This window comes from Centroberyx gerrardi, chromosome 11, assembly GCF_048128805.1.
Source record: "Centroberyx gerrardi isolate f3 chromosome 11, fCenGer3.hap1.cur.20231027, whole genome shotgun sequence".
Lineage (NCBI taxonomy): Eukaryota > Metazoa > Chordata > Actinopteri > Beryciformes > Berycidae > Centroberyx > Centroberyx gerrardi.
Genome location: NC_136007.1, coordinates 18,911,079 through 18,935,731, shown reverse-complemented (window position 1 = coordinate 18,935,731; position 24,653 = coordinate 18,911,079). Strand labels below are relative to the sequence as shown.

Sequence of the window (24,653 nt, the reverse complement as noted above, 5' to 3'; positions counted from 1 at the left end):
ATTGTGTGCTGCCAGGTATTTTGCTGTCTATAACTTTTCCATTCCACCATTGCTTAATCAGCTTTAATTGACTTTAATTAGCATCTAGTAATTAATTTTGTTTTCTACAAATTATTTGTATGAATGGTCCCAGTGGGTGGCCTGTTCATCTCGTTAGGGCCAATTAGCTGCAATTAACACACACTAATGACATGCTTTTTCAGTCCAAAACAAACAGTGCGCACCCTGCCAGATTCCAGTGCTGCTGAGACCTCTTGTGTGTTGGAGTGGTGCTGGGGGCCAGCTCACTGGGCCAGGCTTCTAATCAACACCTCTCATGGAGAAACACAAACCCAGATGGAGACTCTCATCCACACAACTCACACTCAATACACCACAAAGTTAATTATTCTCCCCTCTCGACTTTCTATTGATACCTAGTATTATGTTTAATATGAGGTGACAAATCAGGTTTGAGGAGCAGAATAGATGTTAGACAATTATAATTATTCACTTCAATGATAATTATTATTATTAATCTAGTCTGAAGAGGAGGGGTCTATGCTGAAAACATCACTTGGCGCCTTAAGAAAACTATTGCAGGAGCTCCTTACAGTGTGGTAAACCTACATACAGGTGATACGTGGTCCTGCACCTATGTAGGTTTGTTTGGTTGAGCATGTTGCCACCCAGGTCACCTCATCTTTGACTTTTTCAGAGGTTTAGCAGGCTGCTACCATTATACACATGGGTAATGGCCTTCCACAGTGCTGTAAACATCACTTTTATTGGCAATTTCAACATTTTATGTAAGTGCAAAGACAAAGTCAAAGGAGTCAGCATTTGTGACAGCTAGCAAAAGAACAGTCATATTGATTACAAAATGTAATGTACAGTAATGCATGTATACTTACATTACATTACACACATTATATGACAAAATTCCAGTAAAAACAGACCAATGTTGCACACAGTGAAAAGATAAATCTGCAAAATGACCACAGAAAATGTAGAGGTGTGTGTGTGTGTGTGTGTGTGTGTGTGTGTGTGTGTGTGTGTGTGTGTGTGTGTGTGTGTGTGGACACAGTACAGATCCTCTCAGGGCCTGGGGCAAAAATCAGAAAAAGGGCACCACTTCACCATAAATTACAGGCAGGCCAAGGTGCATGCTTCCTGAAGATAACTGACTTTAAAAAAATGATTTCTGATTTTGAGAGAATGATTATAAATAAAAGGGTATTCCTGGAACAGAAAACCAAGTCATGGGACTGAAGACATTTTCTCAATGTCAATCTTTGCTTGACAAAGTTATTCTTTATCTTCTTGGACAGAGATATGCTTGATATTCTTGGACTGAGCAGCATTGGTCTCTCTGCACAAGTGTAAAATCAACTTAGTGTGTCTCCTACATTTCAGTCTACATTTCTTATTCTAGTATTAGCCCTCCGGCCCTTGTGCAGTAGTCTAGCAGGTAGATGAACAACTCCCTTCATCAAATTTTACAAATGAGGGGAATGATAAGTGGAACCATGCCGCTATGTCCAACACTCCAGTTTTGGTCACGAAACAGTTACCCTTCACTGACACAATCCAGCTCAGTAGCCAAAGCTTATTACTACTGAACAGCAGGTTCAGAGTCTGTGTGAAGACCTTGTTGGGCCCTGTTCAGTTAGGGCACATTGACTTAATGCAGCACCGTGACCATGCCCAATCAAAACAGTGCTTTACCAAAGAGGGATACTTCATGGTTTTAAAAATGGCTAAAATATATGTAGGTCATGGTTAGCATATTCACAGTCAGTTGATTCAGTGTTTTTCTTCAACTTCGTTGGCAAGTTAGTCTCTAGCTGCAGCTTCAGACTGTAGGAGTGACCTCACATACTCAAAGACAAGTCAGAGACACACGTGGAGATTTATGTGATTGTACGTCAATAACTTACTTTAACTATTCACACAGGGAAGATTTGTTGAATACATGTGCTCAGCAACATCCTGCTTCACACTCATTCCATTACAGACATTCACACCTACTTCTACTGTTGGTCAATTCAGTGGTAGTGTAAAGTGTTACTCATTCGCTTCTCCTGCCCAGATTTCCCCAGCTAGTTTCCCCAAAAGTGGTGACCTTCCTTCTGTTGTTAGCCCGCTTCTCTGAAAATTTATTTTTATGCAGAGATTTGTTGTTATACTGTGTCGCCTTGCAGAGAGAATCGTAGTTTTCTGTTATCACACATTCACCCCACTTCATTCTAACAATAGAAATTTAGTCTGATTAGTGTTAGGTATTTGCAACAGCACTGCTCATTCTAGCCACAGCCATTGTAGATGCTGCCAATGCCTCAACAAAGTCTTCAAGCTTGTTTAGAGCGCTACAACACTTTTGCACCATCCTCATCACTACAGAGAGCGAAGCTTTTCAAAGTAATGTTCCCTAGATGACACTCAAGGCCATCCACAATGGGAGCGCCTCATCAAAGTCTTGTGTTACCAATTCCCTAACATCAGTAATTCACTAATAACACAAGTAGATCATGCCACAAAGAAAGGTTGATCCAATTTTTTCTCCAGCCAAAGGCCTGTAACGAGAAATTGTGTCATGGCTATTCCTGCATTATCATCTGTTATAACAGAATTTATACAGAGATTTATGTTAGTAAGCTTCTCCGGAGCCCATAGGTGGGAATAAATGGAATGTGTCCTGAAATTCCTCCAGGAATACAGAAAGAAAGACCTTATATGAATTCAAAAAGATGCCTAAGTCATAGCTGAGGAGATGGGGATACGCACAATCTTTTCCCATTGCTTGAATTAAAAAATCAGGTGAATCCCTCCTCGGCATCCAAAGAGAGGTTCATGAAAGACATTTTCCTTCTATTGGTGAACAGAGCCATTGAAGGCAAGAGGCAAGAGTTTCAAAGAGATGGAGGACTGTCTGGGCCTTCTTGCTTCATCTGTGGTAGAGAGGTAATGAACACTTAAAGAGAAGTGCAGGGAACATTTCAAAATGTGGATGCTGAAGATCTTACACATGAAGTGAGGGCAAGAAACCACAGACCTGCAATTTCTTCAATATATTTGCAGTACCAATGTGATCGTCTACCCAAACCTTGGTATTGCTCGACAATTCATGATGACTCTGACAGTATAGCTCTGAGATTTCTCAAGTCAGTCAGCAAAATATGCATGTATTGTAAGTTCACACACAGTCACAGACTGATCACAGATTGAGCCAAATTATTCTCCAACATTACTGTCCTCTTCTTGTTTTGTGCTTATTGTACAGTTTTGTACTCATTCACAGCAATGTGGTGCTGTCCTTGGTGCTGAAAGAGCATGCTGTGCTTTTCATGCTGTCCACTGTAGACTAAAAGTTGCATAATCTAGTGGTGACAATACATTTGACATTTGATGATATTTTTAGGCAGAGCTTCATTATACAGTACAAGAGAAAATCTTGAATAGGATAAAATAAATTGTCATTTAGAATAATTTTGGTGAACTGAAAAAATTGCAGTGAAAAGAATATGTATTGTTATTATTGGTAATGATGGGATGGAAAAGGTTGCAAAACACTTTTCTATCTGTTGTGCATACAGAGGAAACCTATGATTGGGGCTTTAAAGGTCATATTATGAGTATTAACCTTTAGTCACATCCGAATTAGGTGCCTCTGGCCATATGTAACTGAATAATGAAATGAGTTGAGCAAATTGCAACACCAGACACCACCTACATTTTATCTGTTATGCTAAAAGGACAACCACTTCCAGGCAGCATCCAGCGTACAACCAACAACCCATATGGGCCTGCAAGCGGCCCACAATGTAAGCTAGGCTAGGTTTGTCAATCAAGGCCAGCCCTATGTGAATTTGTCCCTTTTGTGTTTATGTTGATGAAACAACAGTCCTCTTCGGGTGTGATTTTTAGTGCATAAACATGTCCCTCAGACTGATCATTTGATAGCAATCTTAGCTTTCACATCACATTATTGGATGTCCCTATGGAAATGTTTGCTCATTCACTCATTTCATCACACTACACTGCATATCGCCTACTGGTAGAGCAATTTCAAGACAATGATAATTGTTTGCCTTATATTATGATAAGCATCCAAATGAGAGGCCTTTGTTCAGTGCAACAGGTACTTATAAAGCACAGATGGAGAGCAAACCCAGCTTGTACCCTTTGCTGTCACTGCCTCCAACAATTCTTGGGGAAAATTACATAACACTAGCCTAGTCAGCATGGAGAACCAGGCTGTGTTGTAAATCCCATGTTGTAAATGAGCCCACTCCAACAGAATTCCGCACAGTATGGATGTTTTATGAATCCAACATGACTCTGATATGCATTTTTTCAATAACAAATTTAAGAGATTTAAGAAAATGTTCACACAGTACTGAATCAATGACCCATATGCCACCTTTAGATAGCACTTCTTTTATGAAAACAAGGCGTGAGTTGGGCCTTATTCTACATGATATATTCTATATATTCCATTGATTGATTGATTGATTGATTGATTGATTGATTGATTGATTCTGCGTTGGCATGCGCCGACTTGTGCACCCCATGCGCATAATAGCCGCTAAGTTTTTCAATATTTTCATCTGCTTCACTCTGCTTTTCTTACCTTACCTATAAAAACAGTTAGGCAGAGGTGAAAACCATTTCCTATGGACTATAAAATGGAGTCCATGTTATGCGGTATTGTCTCTCTCAAGTCATGCACACATTAAAGTCATTGTGGAGAGACGTGGGTAACCCCCACCACCACGCACTCAAACTCAAATCAGCTGTTTCTTTACCGTATAAGACTCAGCCGTCGAAACAAAAAATGTCAATATGCAGGTTTTTTGTTTTTTTGTTTTTGTGCTTATTGGACTATTTTGCTGATGTAAACCATGCATTTGGCCTTACGAAAAACATACAATAAAAAAATAAACAAATAAAAAAATCTGGGTAACTGAAAATTTCCAGGTCTATGAAAGATACTGCAACTGCTTCATTCACGTTTAATTTCATACTGTCGGCTGTGCAGATTTCCCCCGGTATCAGCTATCAGGGCCTAACAGAGCTGGGAGCCTGTATAGAAGCTGCGCTATCTCCGTCCCCAGCGCACCAACACAGTGCGATAACATCTTTAGGGGACAGCCTATCACTAGATATTATAACCATTAGTGATCCTTGTCCTTTCACCCGAAATGAAGAATAATGTTGAGGTATAACATTAATCTATGTGAAAAGCTTGTGTTCAGAGAGACGCTTAGCCATCCTCTTTCCATATTGCAGGGAATCAAATAGGCCTGCTGATAATTTGTCATCTGTCACCGATTCAGTTTTATTCCCACACACAACCCGGCCTACCCCAAAGGCTTTCAAAGGGAAAAAATACTATTAATTCATATGATATCATAGATTCTCAGTGTGGCCATAGCTGCCGAAGTCTCCATGAGCAAAACACTTAACTCTTATTTGTTCCGCAACTTGGGGCGCAAACTGTCTGATTCTGCCGCAACCAGAGGGCGAAAAAAGGAGGAGAAAAAAAGTATTTTATATTCTTATATATTAGGCTATTATTGTTGTTTTTATTATTATTATTATTATTGTTATTGTTATTATTATTGTTATTATTATTATTATTATTATTATTATTATTATACAGAACATTGGTAGATTCGATAATATTATAAAGACTTTTTTATTTATTTTACAGGCCTTTTATTTTAATATCATTTTCAAAATGAAATCTAAATCAATGGGTTTACTGAAATATAATTTAATTTGTATTCTCAGTCTAAAGTAGTCAATCTTAGCCTTGCAACTTCACCATCCCAATGCACAGTGGGCCAACCCAGTCCAAGGTGCAAAGTAAGTCAAAGGCTAATTCTCTTTCAGTGTTGCTTTTACATATAGGCTAGGTTTCTTATTGTCACTTTCTGAAAATAATTATCTGCCAAAGGTCTATAGTAGTGTGGGGGTGGAGGGTGGTGTGTCAGACAAGAAATTAAATAATTATTTGTTTGATCTTGACAGAAACCATTTGATGTTACTCCTGCTAGATGCTGCCTTTGATTATTCAGCCTTCTCCAATGATCTTCCATCATATTAAAGTAAATAATTGCTTTACTAACAAGAGGCCTTTTAGCCACATTGGATTCCATGGTCCTTAAATCTCTCTTTGCTGTACCAAGTTCCCACAGTATTGATGTTTCTCTTTGCATCAGGCCCATCTCAAACATAGACAAACACAAAGTTGATTTGAATGAAAAGTTTAGAGAAAAAAAAGTTTTGAAAAAAAAAACTGTTGATCTAGTTTGGGGACACTCTACTCTTTTGCATCTGTACTCAAATTAGACTTGAAGTCTAGTCGATGACAAATAAACTGAACACTGAAAATTTGGAGAGATGTTGTTAGGTTGGGATTTGTGGCTGTTTATCAGGTCTAGCCTACTTAATGCTAATTGAAGTCCAAGGCCTCCAAACACCTCAATAACACGAGTCTGCACTTTTACTATACATTATTTAAAATGGGTCCTGGAAGAATTCTACACTTTTTTGTCTGTGATTTCTTTCTTCACTGTTGGCTGACAAACATAGCATTTAATGCCAAAATATGTATGGCTTCAAATCTACATTATTGTTGCTACATGTCCAGTGCTTTTCATGCAACCGTTTTCCTCGAAATCAAGCAATGATGTAGGCTAAATTTTGCTCTATGAAAGCAGATAGTTCCCGTTCTCAGCTCTGATTGGCTGAGTCACGTTCGAAGCCGTTATAAAATTCCCAATCAACACACACCTGTGACCGGATAACAGTTAAATTAGCTAAATGTGAATGCGCTAACAGAAAATCACCGCTCATACAGGTTCTCATGTGTTGCCTAGCAACCACGCTGTATAGAGATTTAGCCACTGTTCAAGATTAATAGTGCCTCGCGCAAGTAGCTATTGACAAAAAATAAAACCATTTCTTGATGCGTTCTTTTTTTTTTTATTACCACGATGAGTTGTCGACGTTTTATAAAAGCAATAAGCTAACTTATTGCTTAAGTAAGTGTCCGTGGTTCCAGTGGTGGAGGTGAATGGAGAGGCTGCTCATAGGTTTTTGCTGGAGCTGACGTCACGGGTTTCTGAATAGGCAATAAGCTTTAAGAGGTGCGCTCATTACACTGCTGGCGCTTAGACTGAGAGTTCATCACAGGGAAAATGGGACACAAATGCCAAGGCTGAGCACATTGACAGTATTTTACATTATTTTTTTCCGCGTTAGACAACACTCAGGATATATTGCACGGCAGTGAGCTGATACAATATACCCACTAATGGGTATTTTGGTTTTCTGTGTTTACCCATAAAATCGCACATCACGGATCGTCTTGATGGGACGTCGCTGCTCTCCAGTCTGTAATTTTGCTTCAGAAATGCTGTCTTTCAGATTTGTTCAACAGTTAGGCTATCGTTCGGGGCTATTTGCCAAATATGGATGGTTGTCCTGTGGAACAGAAGAGCAACATTTAATCTCACGGATGATGATATAATTCTTGAGATTCATTTGGATACATTGGATTTCCCGGATCTTATATGAACACTCAGCAAGTCATCACTGAGGTGATCGAGACGACATCGGAGACGAAAACATCTTGCTCAGACAAACAGAAATATATCCAACACACTGGGCTGGAAATACGGCAAACAATGGTTCACTGTGCTGGCTGCGAAAGGCCTATTGTCGATAGGTTTTTGCTCAAAGTTTTGGACAGACCATGGCACATCAAGTGTGTTCAGTGCTGCGAATGCAAATGCAATTTGACAGAGAAATGTTTTTCACGAGAAGGGAAACTGTATTGTAAGAATGACTTCTTTAGGTAAGCACCCAAAAATCGAAGTGTTTAAGGTTCAGGCTTCGTTTTATGTCTGTGAAGTAAGAAACAATGACAAAAATACACTTGTTAGCCTAATTTAAATCTTTATTTGAGATTAAAAAAAAACTAGGTGAAGTATATATGGGATATAAAACCTAATATGTATGTCAATCTCCCCAAGAACTACACGAAAAATCTAAATAGGAATGTTCAAATTATGAATGTTGATCCACCAAAAGCTTATGGGGTTTATATTAAAACTATCCCATCATGTTCTGTGATGGATTCAACTAAAACCATCCTTTGTTTACACTGTGGGGCTGCTGGAGCCTGGATGTTTGAGGGAATAGACCGTTTGTTTGCCGAGACTGGAGTGAAAATGTGATAAGTGGATTTAAATAATAAATCAGTTTGAAAGCCTTTGACACTTTCACAGAACAGAATACAGGTTTCTCTGAATATTCAAATACGCCTCTTCAGTAGGCACTTTAAAAATGACTATAGGCCTAACCCTAACGAATAATATAATGCAGGCTAGAGGAGTTTATATTGTGTTTGTGGTATTCAATAGTGAGATTATAGTGATTTTTATATATTTTTTAATCTATTATGCCATCACTATTATTTCAATAAGATTTGACATAATGGTTTATAGTTTTGCTCTGATATATGTATAGTATCCTCATACACTTTATAATAGGATTTGGTCTACTGTAGCTATTTTTCGTAAAGGTATGGTCATAATTAAAGCAATGATTGAATAAAATCTCAGTTTGATGTTAACCATGCAAATTGAATTGCTTCACAGTTTACAGCAGTTTCTCACTCATTATAGGCTATAAATTCCCAATCAATGTATTTCTATTGTAGGCTATATTATTATAAGCCCATCACAAACTCGCCAATATAAACGAAAGTCTAAATATTAACAAACCATCATCGAAGGCAGTATGTGATTGTAGATCACTTCTTCCCTCTGACTACTCCTTCCCTTTTCCACAGGAGATTTGGGACAAAGTGTGGAGGCTGCGCCCAGGGAATTTCACCCAATGATCTGGTCCGGAGAGCCAAGAGCAAAGTGTTTCACCTGAACTGTTTCACCTGTGTGATGTGTAACAAACAGCTGTCCACCGGAGAGGAACTGTACATCCTGGACGAATTCAAGTTTGTTTGTAAAGAGGACTACCAGAACAACAACGGGAAGGACACGATCCTCCTCTCAGGTGATTCAACATTAACCAAACCGTCACACATGGAACAATACAGGACTGCATTTCTGTAGGCTGATGTAAAAATAAAAAAAATAAAATGCATATAATAGTAGCTTAATACTAACAATCTGAGACTGTCAAAATGATAATAATAGCCTAAATAATATTGACGACCTCCTCATTGAAGAATAATTTGACAGGACGCCATTATTTATTTTCTTTTATCGAGAATTTATGAGAGTTTAGAGATCAAAAATACATTATTATAACCATTATTATTATTATTATTATTATTATTATTATTATTATATGTTTATTATTATTTGTATTAGTGGTAGGCTAGTTTTAAGTAGGCCTAGTAGTTGTAGTAGTAATTGTAGCATTAAGTTAGCCTATTTTATTTTGAGTAAATAGTCTACTATAATAGTTAATCACTATAATATTTCTATAGTATTCCCATAAGGACTTTTAATGTGTGTGTGGAACTCAATATTGAGTTTATAGTGACCTTATCGTGCTTTTATCTCCCATTGTATCACAATAATATCCCTATAATATTCCTACATGGAATTAGCCTATATGGTTTTGCTGTGATATTTATATCTATCTAAAAAAAAACATATATATCCTAACTGTATTTTTTCGTAAGGGTTTTGAATATGATTTAGATCCCCAGAACCTGCAAATATTTGAAGGTTAATGTGCAAATATATGTTTCGCTCTCATATGACAGTCACGACATGCAGCGACCCAAGTTTGTCTCCAGACTCCCAGGACCCGCAGGACGACGGCAAAGACTCAGAAACGGGCCATTTGTCCGATAAGGAGGCGTGCAACAACGAGAACGACGAGCAGAGCGTGGCCGGGAAGAGACGCGGGCCTCGGACCACGATCAAAGCCAAGCAGCTGGAGACCCTGAAAGCGGCTTTCGCGGCCACTCCAAAACCCACCAGACACATCAGAGAGCAGCTGGCTCAGGAGACCGGCCTCAACATGAGAGTGATCCAGGTAAAAAACCCCATAAATCTGCATCGACACCGGGGACATCCATTCACTAAACCCCCAGTCCCTCTATCTGATCATTTGCCCATAAATAAACTATAAACCCCATTCATCTAACGGAAAGACGTTCATTATCAGACAGCTAGCGGCCAGACATCCATTATCGGACACTATCTCGGCTGACCTGCTTCTTTCCTCTTCCCCTGCAAAATTTGGACGACGACCCCCTACAGAAAGTCAGTCCACAGTATTCAAACAGCTTAAGCATTTTTGGAAACGATACACATATAGCCTATGTCGGAGAACAAAGTCCAGGGGCGTCAATTCGTTAAACCTTAATGCAGCCTATGGCAAGTGCTTGCATGTAATAATGGGTTTGATACCAAAACGTCTAAACCCGTAGCCTATATATATATAAATAGCTATATATATTTAGACATGGCTTCAAAATAAATTTCTGGCGAATTTATGATAAAAACCTTTAAAATCAAAGTTGGACTCATTTAGGCTTGCCATACCTTCATCATCATTTTCGAGTTTCACTTAGGCTACATTCAAATTTAACCACATCACAATTATTAGGCTACTCTAATTTCCTTATTATCAATATTATCAACCACTTCCATTTTTGTGGCATACATCCACGCAGTCTGTCTGATTGTGTTTGGCTACATAACAAGCAAGCCGCCCCTAACAAAACAATCACTATAATATTTCTATAATATTCTTATAGGGACTTAGTGTGTCTGTGGTAGTTCTTATCGAGTTTGGAGTGACATTATCGTAACCTACTTTATGGTATCTTTTAATCTCCGAAATATTCCTGTCATAGGGGAATTATCGGAATATCACAGTTGTGCTGTGATATTTGAATAGTTTCCCTATGAAACTTGACTGCTTTTTTCATATAGAGTAGGTCGCTTGTGTAATCAAAACTGACCCATGCATGCTCTGTCTCACTTTGTGCTAAAGGTTTGGTTCCAAAACCGGAGGTCTAAAGAGAGGCGGATGAAGCAGCTGAGCGCGCTGGGCGCGCGGAGACACGCGTTTTTCCGCAGCCCGAGAAGGATGAGAGCGCTTGACAGACTGGAACCAGGGGAGCTCGGCCACTTCTCTTATTATGGAGGTGGGCTATGTTTGGATATTGATGAGGATATAATAGGTTACATCACTTTCTTGTCATTCATGCCTATTAACACCGCAGCTATTGATGGCAGACCTAAACTGTATTTAATTTGCTGTGGATATAAACAAAACCTCTTCAAAGAAACATCTCAAGTAGGCTAATGAATATTTGAACGTCAATATAATGTAGGCTAATCAAGTTGCTTAGGGTTGGTGTGCTCATTACACTAAACCATTGAATTCATTAAAACTGATAGGAAATTGATTCTAGATAAACTTTTCCACCATGATCACTAGAGAATATACAGTATCAATCATGCACCAGCATGACACTGAATAATGCATTAAAAGAAAGAAAAATGTAAGCATAATTTGGTTTTGTGATTGATCGTTGATTAGTTAGATAGGTTTGTGACATGTTGAGACATGCATTTGTGATCAAGGGCTACTTGACTTGATTTAAAAAATATGACACTACACATCAGCATGACTGTTTTGTCATTTTCTTTCTTTCTTTCTTTCTTTCTTTTGTTCTTTCTATCTATCTATCTATCTATCTATCTATCTATCTATCTATCTATCTATCTCTATTCATGTTTTCTTAACTTTCTGTCATAATTAATCCAAGCCTGCTCCATGCACTAATCCAGATGTTGTTGTTTATAAATGCAGATTATCCCAGTGAATACTACGGCTCTGGAGGAAACTATGAGTACTTCCAGGGTCCTCCGTCATCCCAGGCTCAGACCCCAGCAGACCTGGGCTTTGTGCCCTCCTCCGTCCCTGCTGGCACCCCGTTAGGAGTCATAGACCATCACCACCCGGGGCACCACTGTCCTGGAGAGGTGCAGTGTTTCTCTGACATTGTGTCTCACCATCCGGCGGACTCACCTAGTCCAGAACCCAATGGACCGGGCTCAATGCACAGCATCTCCAGTGAGATGTGTGGGCCCAGCACTCCCTTCACCACGCTGTCGCTCAGTGACAACGGATACACCAACCAGCTGTCACAACCCTCTTCAGAAATGAGCGAAGGCACTGTCTGGTAGTCTGGCCAGCACTGAACTACACTACATGGCACAGGATGATTTTGAAGGCAAATCAATCCTTTTTTTGTTTTTTAAAGTGTAAAATTATTTATTTATTTATTAATTTACTTATTTATTTATTTATTTATTTATTTAATTATTTAATTATTTAGTTGCTAATGTTGTGTTTATCTATCTATCTATCTATCTATCTATCTATCTATCTATCTATCTATCTATCTATCTGTTTGCTTAATTGTTTATTTATTAACCAGTCAATACATTGGTTTAAAATTACTTGTCAATTTGACTCATTAATTCTTTCAAAACGATGGGCCTCATTGATCAAGCAATAAACAAACAAAACAAATGTGTAGGCTGCAGAAAGCATTTTTTTTCATACACACAATGAAAAACAATTTCTGCCACAACTTCAACATCACTGGTTCTTTCAAAAATGTTGATGTGAGATGCATGTTGCTCAGCATTTTAGCGCCCTTTAACATTTTACACATATTGATAGGCCCATTATTATCCATGTGTTCATGTGTATTGGGAGATGTTATCTTTTAAGAACAGATTATGATTGTGATGTTCAGCAGATCAATACAGTTGACCAAAAGCCTCTCTCAGGGCCCCGGAAGTATTGTTGTTTATTTGTGGGACATTTCGTTTTGTTTTCTTCTTGCGGTATAATTATTTGATAGCCAGCACAGGTTTGCCTTCAAAAGGATAACTTTAAAAAGTTGAAAATCTAATATATGATAGAAAATAATTTGACTTTACGATGAATTCAACCTTATACAAATAATGGACAATTGTACAGAGCAGTCAACTGTTTACGTCAAGTTACAGTATTCAGGGGTTTGAATATCAGCATTGTTTGAAACCTCTTGATTCAGATGGACAGACCATTTAATGCAAACAAACCAAACTTTTGTATCTATTCTATTTATGTGGTTCCTCACTGTGCTAGTTTGTATTATGTGTTCACTTAAAAAAGATAGAAAATACAAATAAACAGTTGCCAAATAAACAGCACAAACACTGCAAGTGCTCTGCACCTTCAGTTATGGGACGTACAGTACTATGAGAAGTTCAGTTCTACTCTTGATTCTCTGAGGATGTCTATAGTGAAAGCAATTATTTGCAGATCAGCGAACTGAACAGCCAAGATCCAAAATGTTTTTGTCTTTATGTATAAAATGTCAAATTATGAAACATTGATGGTCACATATACTGCCAGCAGCTGCTGTGTCTTTGAAATGTCAAATTTCATGAGATATTTGATTGTTATGATAAAGCTTATGTGACCACCAATGTACAAGACCATTCACTGTATAATAAAACACTTGAAGAAAAACATGATTATTTGCAAATTACTTTGGAAAATCCATTTCTTGCTGTTTAAATATGTGATTAACACACAGTGATTTTGCTAAGCTTTTGACACAACAGACCTAAATTATTACATTAGGGGATCCTTTAAATTAAGAAAACAAAATATTAATTATTTCCAATGCAATACATATGTGGACAATATACTGTAGCATTTATAAACACCCTCAGCTGTTTTCCTGCTTCTGCAGCCAATGAAATGTGGAGACCAGTGGCAATATGTTCAAATGTGTTTACTTAGTTATTAAAAAAAATAATAGGTACTTTATTCTTTAGTTTGGTTACAAGTAAATAATCCAACTGTTACTTGGCTGTATTTGAAATTTACTTGCGGCTTAACTATGTAAAAGACACCAGTTATTATTCAGTAGATGGGGGAGACTGAGGCAAGTTGCCACATGGCATTGATGAATTGTCACACAGGATATAACTGAAACTAAAAGAGTTCAGTCATACAAATGTGGTAAAGTTGAAGATCTTTTTAATAAAACATTTCAACATTTAATTTTCCGTTATATAAGAAAACCAATGTTTTGTGCTGTATTTAAATTGATGATTTTATTAGAAACAGGTCAAAGGTCGAAACCTTTATTTCATTACAATAGCTTAGTGTAAATAATTAATTATATAAAAAATTATTTGCAAAGATTTTTTTCTCTGTTCCTTAGATTATCAAGAGGCAAATGTTAATATCTGCTGTGGACCTGACCAGATTGACACCAGCTATCATTTCCTGAATAATAATTTTTCCTTAACATACTGAATGTACGTTAAGGACATGACATGTTTTTCAGTTTTTTTCTTTTTATCTAAGCACATTTGACTCTGACAACATGTCCTGTACTCATGTGTGTCCAAGCCACTTTGAATAAGGTGGCCACCATAGGACACAGACTCATTGCATTGATCAAGACTTTGACTACATGTGACTATTATATCAGCATGATACTGTTGGAATTAGTTCGCTTTGGTTGGCTGTCACAGAATACAGCAAATTTCAGACCTTAATATCTCTACCATTTCAAAAGCAATTGTCATGCTATTTCAGAGGTTAGATCATATGCCAAATTGCTCTCTAAAACCCAATTGCTAAATGATAGCCCTTTGTCCAAAATTCTAATGCTGTAAAATACTTGCAAACTTCTTCACAAGGGGATTATCAAGCTCTAATGAAACTATTTGTCAAGGGTGTGAAGTTAGGGAGCGTCTGTAGCCAGGTGCTCTGTCTGCTGCACAGTCAACAGAACTAGCTGGTGCAGTTACTGGCATCGCTGGCTAATCAAGACAAGACATCTAGCTAGCAATCAATAAACTTTCAAATCCACAAGGAATTGGTCAGCATTCTTTTTTTGATCACTTTGCAAAAGCTAGTGAGCTGTCTAGATTGGGGTTGATGTTGATGTTGGCTCATTAGCATTGTGATTGTCAAGAAAGCGCACACAACAACACAGAAGCCTATAGGCTAAAATTTCTACCTGGTGTGGTCACAGCTAAACTTTTCTTGCCTTGGTCACTTTTATCCATGATTTATCCTAATTTATCCCAATCACAGCAATGTTCTTTAAACATTTAGAAAAAATAAATAAATCAAGCAAAGAGGGTAAAGCAATAATGATCATGTAACCGCAATTGAGCAAACAAAATAGAACTAATATAAGCACAAGCAACATTCAGACAAATAACAGTGTAACGGAGAAGTATGTCCATGCATGTGTGTGTGCGTGAGTGTGTGTGTGTGTGTGTGTGCGTGAGTGTGTGTGTGAGTGTGTGCGAGTGTGTGTGTGTGTGTGAGCATGTGTATGGAGCGTAGCTACATAATCCATTTGTGAATGCTCTATAATTGAACAATGTCCATATTATTTACCGGATAATTTGGGCAGCAGTGGCTGCAGGGACAAACTGAGGTCTGCAAATAATGAGGATGAAACTTCAGCAGCTGACTGACTGAAAGCATTAAGTTGAGGCATCTCTGTTAGTGGGAGAGATGAGGGTGATGACAGAGTGAGTGTTGCAGAGCCAGGGGAAGGTGAGAGCGGCACAAAGGGGGAACAGGACAAACGATGAATATCGAGCCAGTGAGCGGTGAAGCAGGAGATTTAAGGAGCAGAACAGTAGAGCTGTCGGCGGGGGGGGGGGGGGGGGGGGGGGGGGCAGGAGAGACGAGGAGCTGGCAGGGTCACCGATGACTGCGGAGCCAATGGGTGGTGGAGCAGAGGACCAACAGGGAGGGAGACACTGGGAGACGGTGTGGAGGACCAAGGCCCCAGCAGGACGGGAAGGAGACAGGCAGGACATTTCGTTTGTGGAGACTGTTGTGTGTGCATGCTATACTGAAGAGATTAGTTTAAAGGTTAGTTTTGAAAATAGAGACTGGGCAGGCTATTCCACAAGAGCAGTGTCCTGTAGAAGGCTTTAGTGTCATCTGAGGTTTTTTGAATCCTGGCATGACTACTAGACCCGTATTCTGTGATCTTAAAGCACAAACAGGCTGGTAGGGATGTAGCATGTCACCTAAGGAGAAGTACCTTGTAGTGTTTGACATATGTAATAAAATCAAGCCTTGATGTGATGAAGGCTCAACTTCTCAACATCAACATTTCAGTATCAGGAAAGCAGATAGAGTTTTTGACCTTTGTCATATTTGTAAGTCACAATCCACCAAAAAACCCAAGTCTTTAAAGGAAATATCCACCTTAAAACAGTTGAACTGTGTTAAAAAGAAACAGCAATTGGCGATGTACCTTGTATTCCTGGGTCCATTTTGTTATTTGGTGGTGTATTTTTCTTACTCCTGTGGATAAGTGGCCAAACGTAGACAATATCAATATTTCCAGTGCAGCTACAATTGAGTTTGATAGTAGTAAAACGGTAAACGTCAGGTTTTGGTGTCAGAATTGAAAAGAAAGGGCTTCTTTCTAGACTCACCAATTTGCACCGACGTTCAACAATCATATACAGAAAAATCCATTGTAGAAGAGGAAGACATACCAATTTCTCCATCGACAGCAGCCTCAATAGACCAGAATGCAATGCAGCCACAAGACATGTTGAGTTTTGAGTAAGGGTACGACTCTAGCTTTTTCTCTCCGCCTACACACTAATGGCTGGGTGCAACAAGTCCAGGCAAGTTCTCTGGGGGTTATCGAAAGGCATTCTGGGAAATCAGTAACTGAAGTAGAAGTAGACGAGGCAGGTTGACGGAAAGTGGTTACAACAAACTTAGAGGAAATTCAATTTTTAATATCTCAGTAAAGTGGGAAGCTGTGGGTTAGAGCCTTCACTAGTAATTTAGACAATAATGGCAGAATGTTGTGTCAGTTTTCAGGTCATTGGTGTCAAGGCTCAGATTTTCAGGATAGGTTAGATTAGTATCAACTGAGCCCCCACAGGTGAGACCCCACCCACCCAGGATGTGGACGCAGTCTCACCTCAGCAGTAAGTTTTTGATGCCAGATCCTCTGCAGGCTCTGTAAATCTGTTCAAATACATTAAATTTTAATGAAGACACATCGTGACCCAGTTCTGTGAGGTGTTTCACTGCTGGGGACTGTTGATCATTCTGGCGAGGAGTTGATTTATTTTCAGCTATGTAAACCCTCTGCCGTCACTTAGTCTTGCCCACATAGCAAAGTTAACAAGGGCATGGCAAGAAGTAAATTACATCAAGTGTGGAGCGGTCATGGCAGTGTTAGGATGGTGACAGGTCTTTAAATGTATTACCATGCATGGGGTCAGTTTTACTGATATAATGTTAATGATTTTGAAGAACAGGGTGTCAATCTAGAGGTAAAAGAACTATATATATATAATGTGGAGGCAAATATTATAGTTATATTATACAACATATAAATATATGTAAATAAATGTAAATATGTAATATTTTCTATTTTGTCCATACCGTGTAAATTTGTGTAACTGAAGCCTAAATCTAAAGCCTACAATCTTTAAATGTCTCCTTTTCTGTTAGAGGGAGATAATGTTATGCTGTTAATCAAACTAATCCCTGTTTATCCAAACAAAATGCCTTGATTAAGGGAGAGATTTGCAAGTCAAACACAAGGCCAGGAAATCAATTTAAATCTAGCTGACACTGATTATGGAATTAGACTGTTGGATAAACCACATGCTGATTATTTGTGCATTAAAGGTTATTTGTGCAGTAAGCAGTGGGATGTATACAGCTTTGTTTTACAGCTTGTTACTTTCACTGTTTCCAAAATACAGTATGTATCCAGAAATGTTACATTAGAGCCAATGCAGCAAATCTTTTTTTTTCCCTCTCCAATTATATACTTTGAATAAAAAATGCAGGGACATCATTTATTCTGATACCTGTTAACTGAACAGTTGTCAACTGCTATGTTTTCTGTCAAACCTATATATTTTACCGGTTCTTGAAAAGAGTATTTCAGGGAAGTGTTGTACATTTATGATGTGAACACTAAGATGTGCTTCATGTATCTTTAAGCTGTTTAGATTTTTATTTTTTTTTGGTGAAATTTTGCAACTCTTGAATTGCCATATTAAGACTGCGTAATTAAGAATTTGTTTCTTCACATATCCCTATGGACATGCTATAGATCTAAAAAAATTTACCACAGGATTGAAACGAGAAAAAAAATAGGAACTAAAACAGATAATCCAAAATCTACACAACAGGCCCCATTGACCCTTGTAAGCAACTGGCCATCAAGGGCAGATTCATAGAATTCCGTCCTTGTTCAATTTGAAGTGCATTTGAAGTTGGAAAACCAAAATCGCTGCATTGCCATTAGGTGGTGACATGCACAATGGGTATAGTCACTCGTATCTAAGCATAGAGATGGATCATCTCAATCGGGTCAATCAGAAGCTTTGGTTGACTCCATGTGTGCTTAGACGATGTATATTGGGGATACGGGAATACATACAGTGAACAGGTATGAATATAAACCCTGAAAGAGAGAAACAAGTTTCAATACATAGCTATGGGGGTTACGTACCACAGGACCCAAAGCTGAGCTCATATTCAAGTGCATCGTAAAGCCAACAAGACGTTCCAATGCATCACGGCATAATACATGGGTCTGTTCTAGACTGCTTCTTACCTAAGTAAGTAGTAAGTATCAAAAGGTAGTAAGTAAGTATCAAAGAGTCTTGTGCCTTGCATTCAGGGAACAGCAGTTATTTTAATAACCATTTTCAGTCAATACACTTGTGGATGGTTGCTTGGACATGGATTAACCCTAGTAGGCTAAGATTTAATATTCAGTGGAGGTGTAAAATTTTTAGTCTAGGACTAGGCTTTATTCATGTCTGAGCAACCAGCCCTTGGTGTAGCACATACTATGGACAGCATACTGGCACGCCTGCCAGTTGAAAAAAGAGAATACAGGTTACACCCCTAGAAGCACAGAAGCACAAATAAGATGGCATGTGCCACACTGGAGGGCGGCACATCCAGACAGTCGAACATCACAAGCTGAGTAAACCCCCTTCAAATGTCCCCTAAACCAATGCCCTTGATGTGGCCATACTCGTTGTGGAATGTGAACATACAATGCAGGCAGCTCAGCTCCTTTTTTGCTGAAAGCGTAGAAGATATGCCGCGTTCACGTCATATGGGATTTAATGTAAATACAAGCTCCTACTGGTAATTACAAATAGGATAAAAGGGACTTTTTTGTGGGCTCTGATTTCTCCCACTTGGTGTCACGAATTGCCTTTTAGTTACAACTAGATTGAGCTAGCAAAGCAGTTTTGCATAGCAGATATGGAATTTATTAAATTTGTCCAATGCTAGCAAAACGGTGTTCTCTCACCTTGTATTACTGTCTTGCAATGTGTGTTTGCAACTGCAGTAGCTAATCTATGCGTGAGAACAAATTATTTTTTGCTGGCAAATATTTTAGTTACAACCAGATTGAGCTAGCAAAGCAGTTTTGCGTAATGTATGGAATTAATTAAGTTTGCCCAATGCTAATGAAACATTTTGGCTAACAGGCTACATGTTATGATACTGAAAGACAGCTAACCTGCCAGAGCGTAGCTGTACAGTAGTGGATCTGTTCTTGTTGACAATACATTGGGTCGATGATGTGGTTATCCTGATTATTCCAGAACTGTACAGCAGCAGTTGATGCTGCACACCTTGCTAAGCGCTGTGGGACTGCACAGCATCTGGACTCTGTATTAGTTCGCCTAACAAGTAGCCTAGAGTAAGGCAGTCCTCCAGTGTTTGTTGTGTTCCTTTGTGTCATAAATTAGTCTTGCACAAATCGTGGAAAATCGTATCCGGGGACACAGAATACACCAGAGCACCAAGAACACTGATTTTCACCATGATGGCCAGATTTTTCAACAGCCATTATACTTGTCTGCTAGCAAAATTAATTTGAAAAATGATATATGGTAAATATTCTACACGTAGGGACTTTAAACATTGCAAGTGATCATGATTGCAGTAATGTTATACCATTTTATTGTATTCTGAGATGGAAATCTTCTTCATTGTCTAAATAGAATCTTATTTGAACTTAGATTTGGCCTTTTTTGTCATTGCTGGTTTGTCTTTTTGTCTCTTGAACAATCTGGCCCACTTCTCTAATTTGACTCTTTCTTCACTTTTTGCTCAAGGCTTGGTAGTCCACTTTCTGCATGAAAATCATTCACACATACAATTTTATAATCAATGCCCACAGTAATAGGATTCCTCTGGCCATGGGCAATTAATACAGTTTTTCCCTTTTTTTCTCCTTGCGCTGATCTCAAAGCTACGAGACATTGGCTTCTCCTCATTTACATATTTATTGCATTGGACTCAAATCTGGCGAGTGATTGATGTGGAGCCTGCCTCCTGAATTTTTAGCGGCCCATTATTATGAAAGGGAGGGAGGGGGCTGCAGCACGTCAGTGTACTTTTGATTAAAGTTGAAGAGGACAGAATCATAAGCGTTCCCCACCTACTTTCTTTTCCTGCAGTGGATGATTTGTAAGGCAGAGTCTTGAGAATATTTCAGCATGTTTTAATAGATATTGACAAGTTGTAAGTGAGCCAAAAGCCAAGGCGGATCTGCTTGTAAAGATTTTAATCAGCCAGTGCTTGGGTGAAATTACTTGCTGATATGTTTTTTGGACACTAAATTATACTAGATGTTCTTCTTCTACCATAACTTCAGTTATTCTAGGATCTGCCTTGTCTAATCTTGGTATTATTGATTGATTTAGTTTCCAGGACATAAAAAAAATATAATCTTGAAATGACAATTACATTCCACACCTGCATTTTAAACTGCCAAACAATTGCCATATTTTCCAATGATAAAAGTCCTGATAATATGATTGTAAGCAACATCACTAGTAAAGCATGACATCAAATCAGATCAAAGCAAACCAAAATAATTCATGAATTGTTTTTTACAAAACAAAGAGCTTTACAGAGCAAACAAAAGGACACCAAAAACAATTGAAAACAAGTAAAAAAAAATTGTGTGTGTGTGTGTGTCATGAAATTTTGTGAGCTTGAACTCTGTACAAACTGACAAATTATGTGAAGATTATGTTCCTCCACCACAAATTTGCACTTGCACTTGCAATTGCATGTGAAATGGTGCATGTGACTATTGCATGTAAAATGGTTAACTATATTTTTATGTACATAAATGTATGTTTTGCTACTCTCTATCACTGATTGGTACCAACAGTGATTCAACCTATAGCCAGTTCATGAAAAAATATAAGAAACCTCAGTCTACTTTGAGTGTATCTATTATTACAGTATGCTGGGATAGTGCCTAAATGTATAGTGCAAAACACCAAAGCAATGATTGCTTATCACCAATGGTGTTGCCAAAATGAAAAAAAAAAAAAGAATCTTGCTGATTAGCACTTTAACGATTATGTTTAGGCAAGTAAAACAACTTTTGTTAGGGTTAGGGTTGGGTTTAGGCAACTAAAACTTTAGTAAAGGTTAGGCAACTAAAACAATTAGATTAAGGTTATGGGAAGGTTTTGGTCATGGTTAAATAAGAAAAACTTTCACTAAAAGTTGAAAGGGTTGGGGTTAGGGTTAGTTAGGGTTAGGGTTAGTTGAGTTAGGACTTAAACACGGCGTTGTCAGAGTTGGAGGCAGATGTATACGCACATCCACCACTACTACATATTTCTTTCACTTTTCGTGCACAGACCATGTATTCGCATATTAAGACATTGTGCTCTTTTCACAAAATTTCAGGAGACCAGGCCCTGGGTGTGTGGGTGTGTGTGTGTGTGTTTTTCTGTGTGCATACACCTGTGCATATGTGTTGATGCAAGAGAACTCCAGGGCAACACCAGGACAAACCTAACAAGACCTCACAAAGGGATCTCAGACGGCCCTCAAGCAGGGCAGGGACGGAAGGAAAAGAAATGGCTGGTAAGGTGGGAAGTATGATGGATTGTATACTGTGCTGAATAAGTGGGTCTTCAGTCTGGACTTAAATACGGACAGTGTCCAATTCCCTGCCTTAGGTTAGGAAGCTGGCTCCAAGGGGAGCGGGTCCTGTTGGAGAAGATGATTTAATTTAGGGGGGATGGCCAACAGCCCCGCATCCTGTGAGCAGACAGTTTGAGTGGGCCATAGGGAGTAAGTTAAACAGTACTGTAGGGAAACACCATTTAATGGTTTAAGCAAGAATTAGGATTTTGTAATCAATTTGCTTTAATTTTTGGAGCCAGTGAAGAGAGATGAAGATCAGAATGAAGTCATCATGTTTTCTACTTTGTGTGAATATGTTTTGAATTTTGAATAAGATCAATGTTTTTGGGTGCTGGTACAGTTGCATTGCATTAATCGATTCCATATAAAACAAAGACATAGGGAAGTTTTTGTATTGTAAGTCTAACGACATGCCAATAGATTTTAGAAGGTTACAACACATTCCCAGATCCACTGTAATCAAAGATGGGGCAACTGAGCTAGTGGATGCATTTCTGGAACTGTTAATGATAGGCCTACTACATGCTTTGAGACAAATACAGATGTGATCTGTAAGTAGGCACAGTGCTTGGTGTAGCCTGGTTTGGCAGCCAGTCATAAAAACAGACTCAGTAATTGAGGTGAGGTTACTGGTGTGAGAAAGGCATAACTATAGTGTCTTGAAAAAGTATTTGCCCCCTGTTTGCACATTTTTCACATAGAATTTGGTCACATCTTTTATAGCGTTTATAGAGTGATTCTGAGAGAAAGAAATGGTGGTGCTTCTCTCTGAAAAAGCACCTCAACTCAAAGGATAGTTAGTACCAACTGTTTGAGTACTTTGGTCAGTCAGTCCAGCCTGATTTGGCTCTTACCTAAAGCCCTATATACTGAATATACTATTCATAGTATTCTGTTACATCACCACACGGCCATCGGTAGGAAAATAACAGGTGATTGTAATCAATTAACAGGTGATTAAAATCAAATGACAAACACAGCCAATGAGCTGTGTGTATTGTAAAGCACCATATTGGTAGGAAATGCATGTGACATCATGGGAATACTATGAATATACTGAAATTTGGTGAGTATAGAGTATGGGCTGATTAAAGTAGGCTACCAGCTACTACCAACTTGAACTTGATTTGCATTAATTTGATTTTGTCATGCACAAATGGAGTCTAATCACATCTATCTCTTCTGTCCTTCAGCCTCTCAGTAACGAGTTGAGATGTTAAAGTCACAATTAAATTAAAAATGACTTTTTCACCTTGTTAGCTAATTTTCAATGTCATGATATACAACTATTTAACAACCAATGGCCAAAAATATATAATATATTTTCTTGTACTTTTAAAAATTCCATTACTTTTACTTCCAGGAAAATGGTGTACCTTTAGTTGTGTGTACTTCATTGTGTACCAGGAGGAGTACATAAAAATTCCAACCAATAATACCATCACAGATTTTTGAACAATGCTGCCCCTCCACCCCTCCCATCAAATAAAACAGCTTTTTCTCTCCCAAACGGATATCGTACTGGTTTACACCGCGGTCACCTTTGAATGATCCCTCCCCACATTATGTCCCGCTCCAACATCCTGTTTCCACCAGAAAGACGTCAAATTACGGCAGCTAGATGCTTTCAAAATGCTGTTTCAGTGTGACTTTAAGTACGGTAAAATGATTCTGGCCGAAGAAGCGAAGGCGAAGAAGCTGGTGATAGCCAAAGACTGCTGTGATTCACTCAGACCTGACCAAGACCAAGTACAAATGCTACTAGTTTTCTATCCAGGAATGTTTTCAGCAAAGAAAAGAGTATTTCTAGTCTTGCTGGTGAAGGTTGTCAACATGGGAGCCTTCTTCAGTGTCAGATTCCTTACAGTTTGTATCAGCTGTGGGCAGTTAGCTGTTACCGCACTAACTGAATGAGATACAATTGCTCCAGTATCTTAATTGAATCTAACCAGGCAATGGCTTCATTTGAAGTATATTAACCTGAAATGGAGGCAGTTGTGCAGCCGAAATGATCCAAAGCCACAGCACTCGCAGTTTGGTTAATACATTACAAAAGAGCAGTTGTTTCAGCAGTCTTAGATTACAGCCAGTCTACCTCTCTCTCCTCCTCACAAGTCTTTATCTGCACTGCAAAAAATCTCCATCTTAACACATCATTTAGTCTATTATTGAGTCTTAAAATCGTTATTTTCTTAAAACAAGTGAAAAAATCTGCAAATGGTGTTAGATAAGTTCACTTGTTTCCAGTGCAGATCAACTTGTTTCAAGAATTTTGTAGAATAAATTTTTATTTTCTTGCTATAGTGCAGTGATCTGCCTTATTCTGACTTGTTTCAAGATACTGATACTCATTTCTAGAAAATTCCTGAAACAAAAGTGAAGCTGCATTGGAAACAAGTGGAGTTATCTCACCTCATTGGCAGAATCAGTAAGCCTTCTCTCTCTTCCTCTCTTTTCCACCTCTTCCCCTTTTCCTTCCTGTTTTCGCTTCCTCCTCTCCCCCCCCATGGAGCTGGGACATGCAGCTTCTTGAAAACCTGCACACATCTTTAAGACTTAGATGAGGCAGAGGACGCCTTTGATGATAACGA

At 38.5% G+C, this 24,653-nt stretch overlaps 1 protein-coding gene across 1 annotated transcript; it reads left to right on the top strand.

Moving 5' to 3' along the window:
* Positions 1-7,676: 7,676 nt before the first annotated feature.
* Positions 7,677-12,230, top strand: LOC139931826 (LIM/homeobox protein Lhx1-like). Its single transcript, XM_071925435.1, has 5 exons — positions 7,677-7,846; positions 8,846-9,066; positions 9,788-10,062; positions 11,029-11,182; positions 11,854-12,230. The coding sequence occupies exons 1-5, from the start codon at positions 7,677-7,679 to the stop codon at positions 12,228-12,230; spliced, it is 1,197 nt and encodes a 398-aa protein (XP_071781536.1).
* Positions 12,231-24,653: the final 12,423 nt, after the last annotated feature.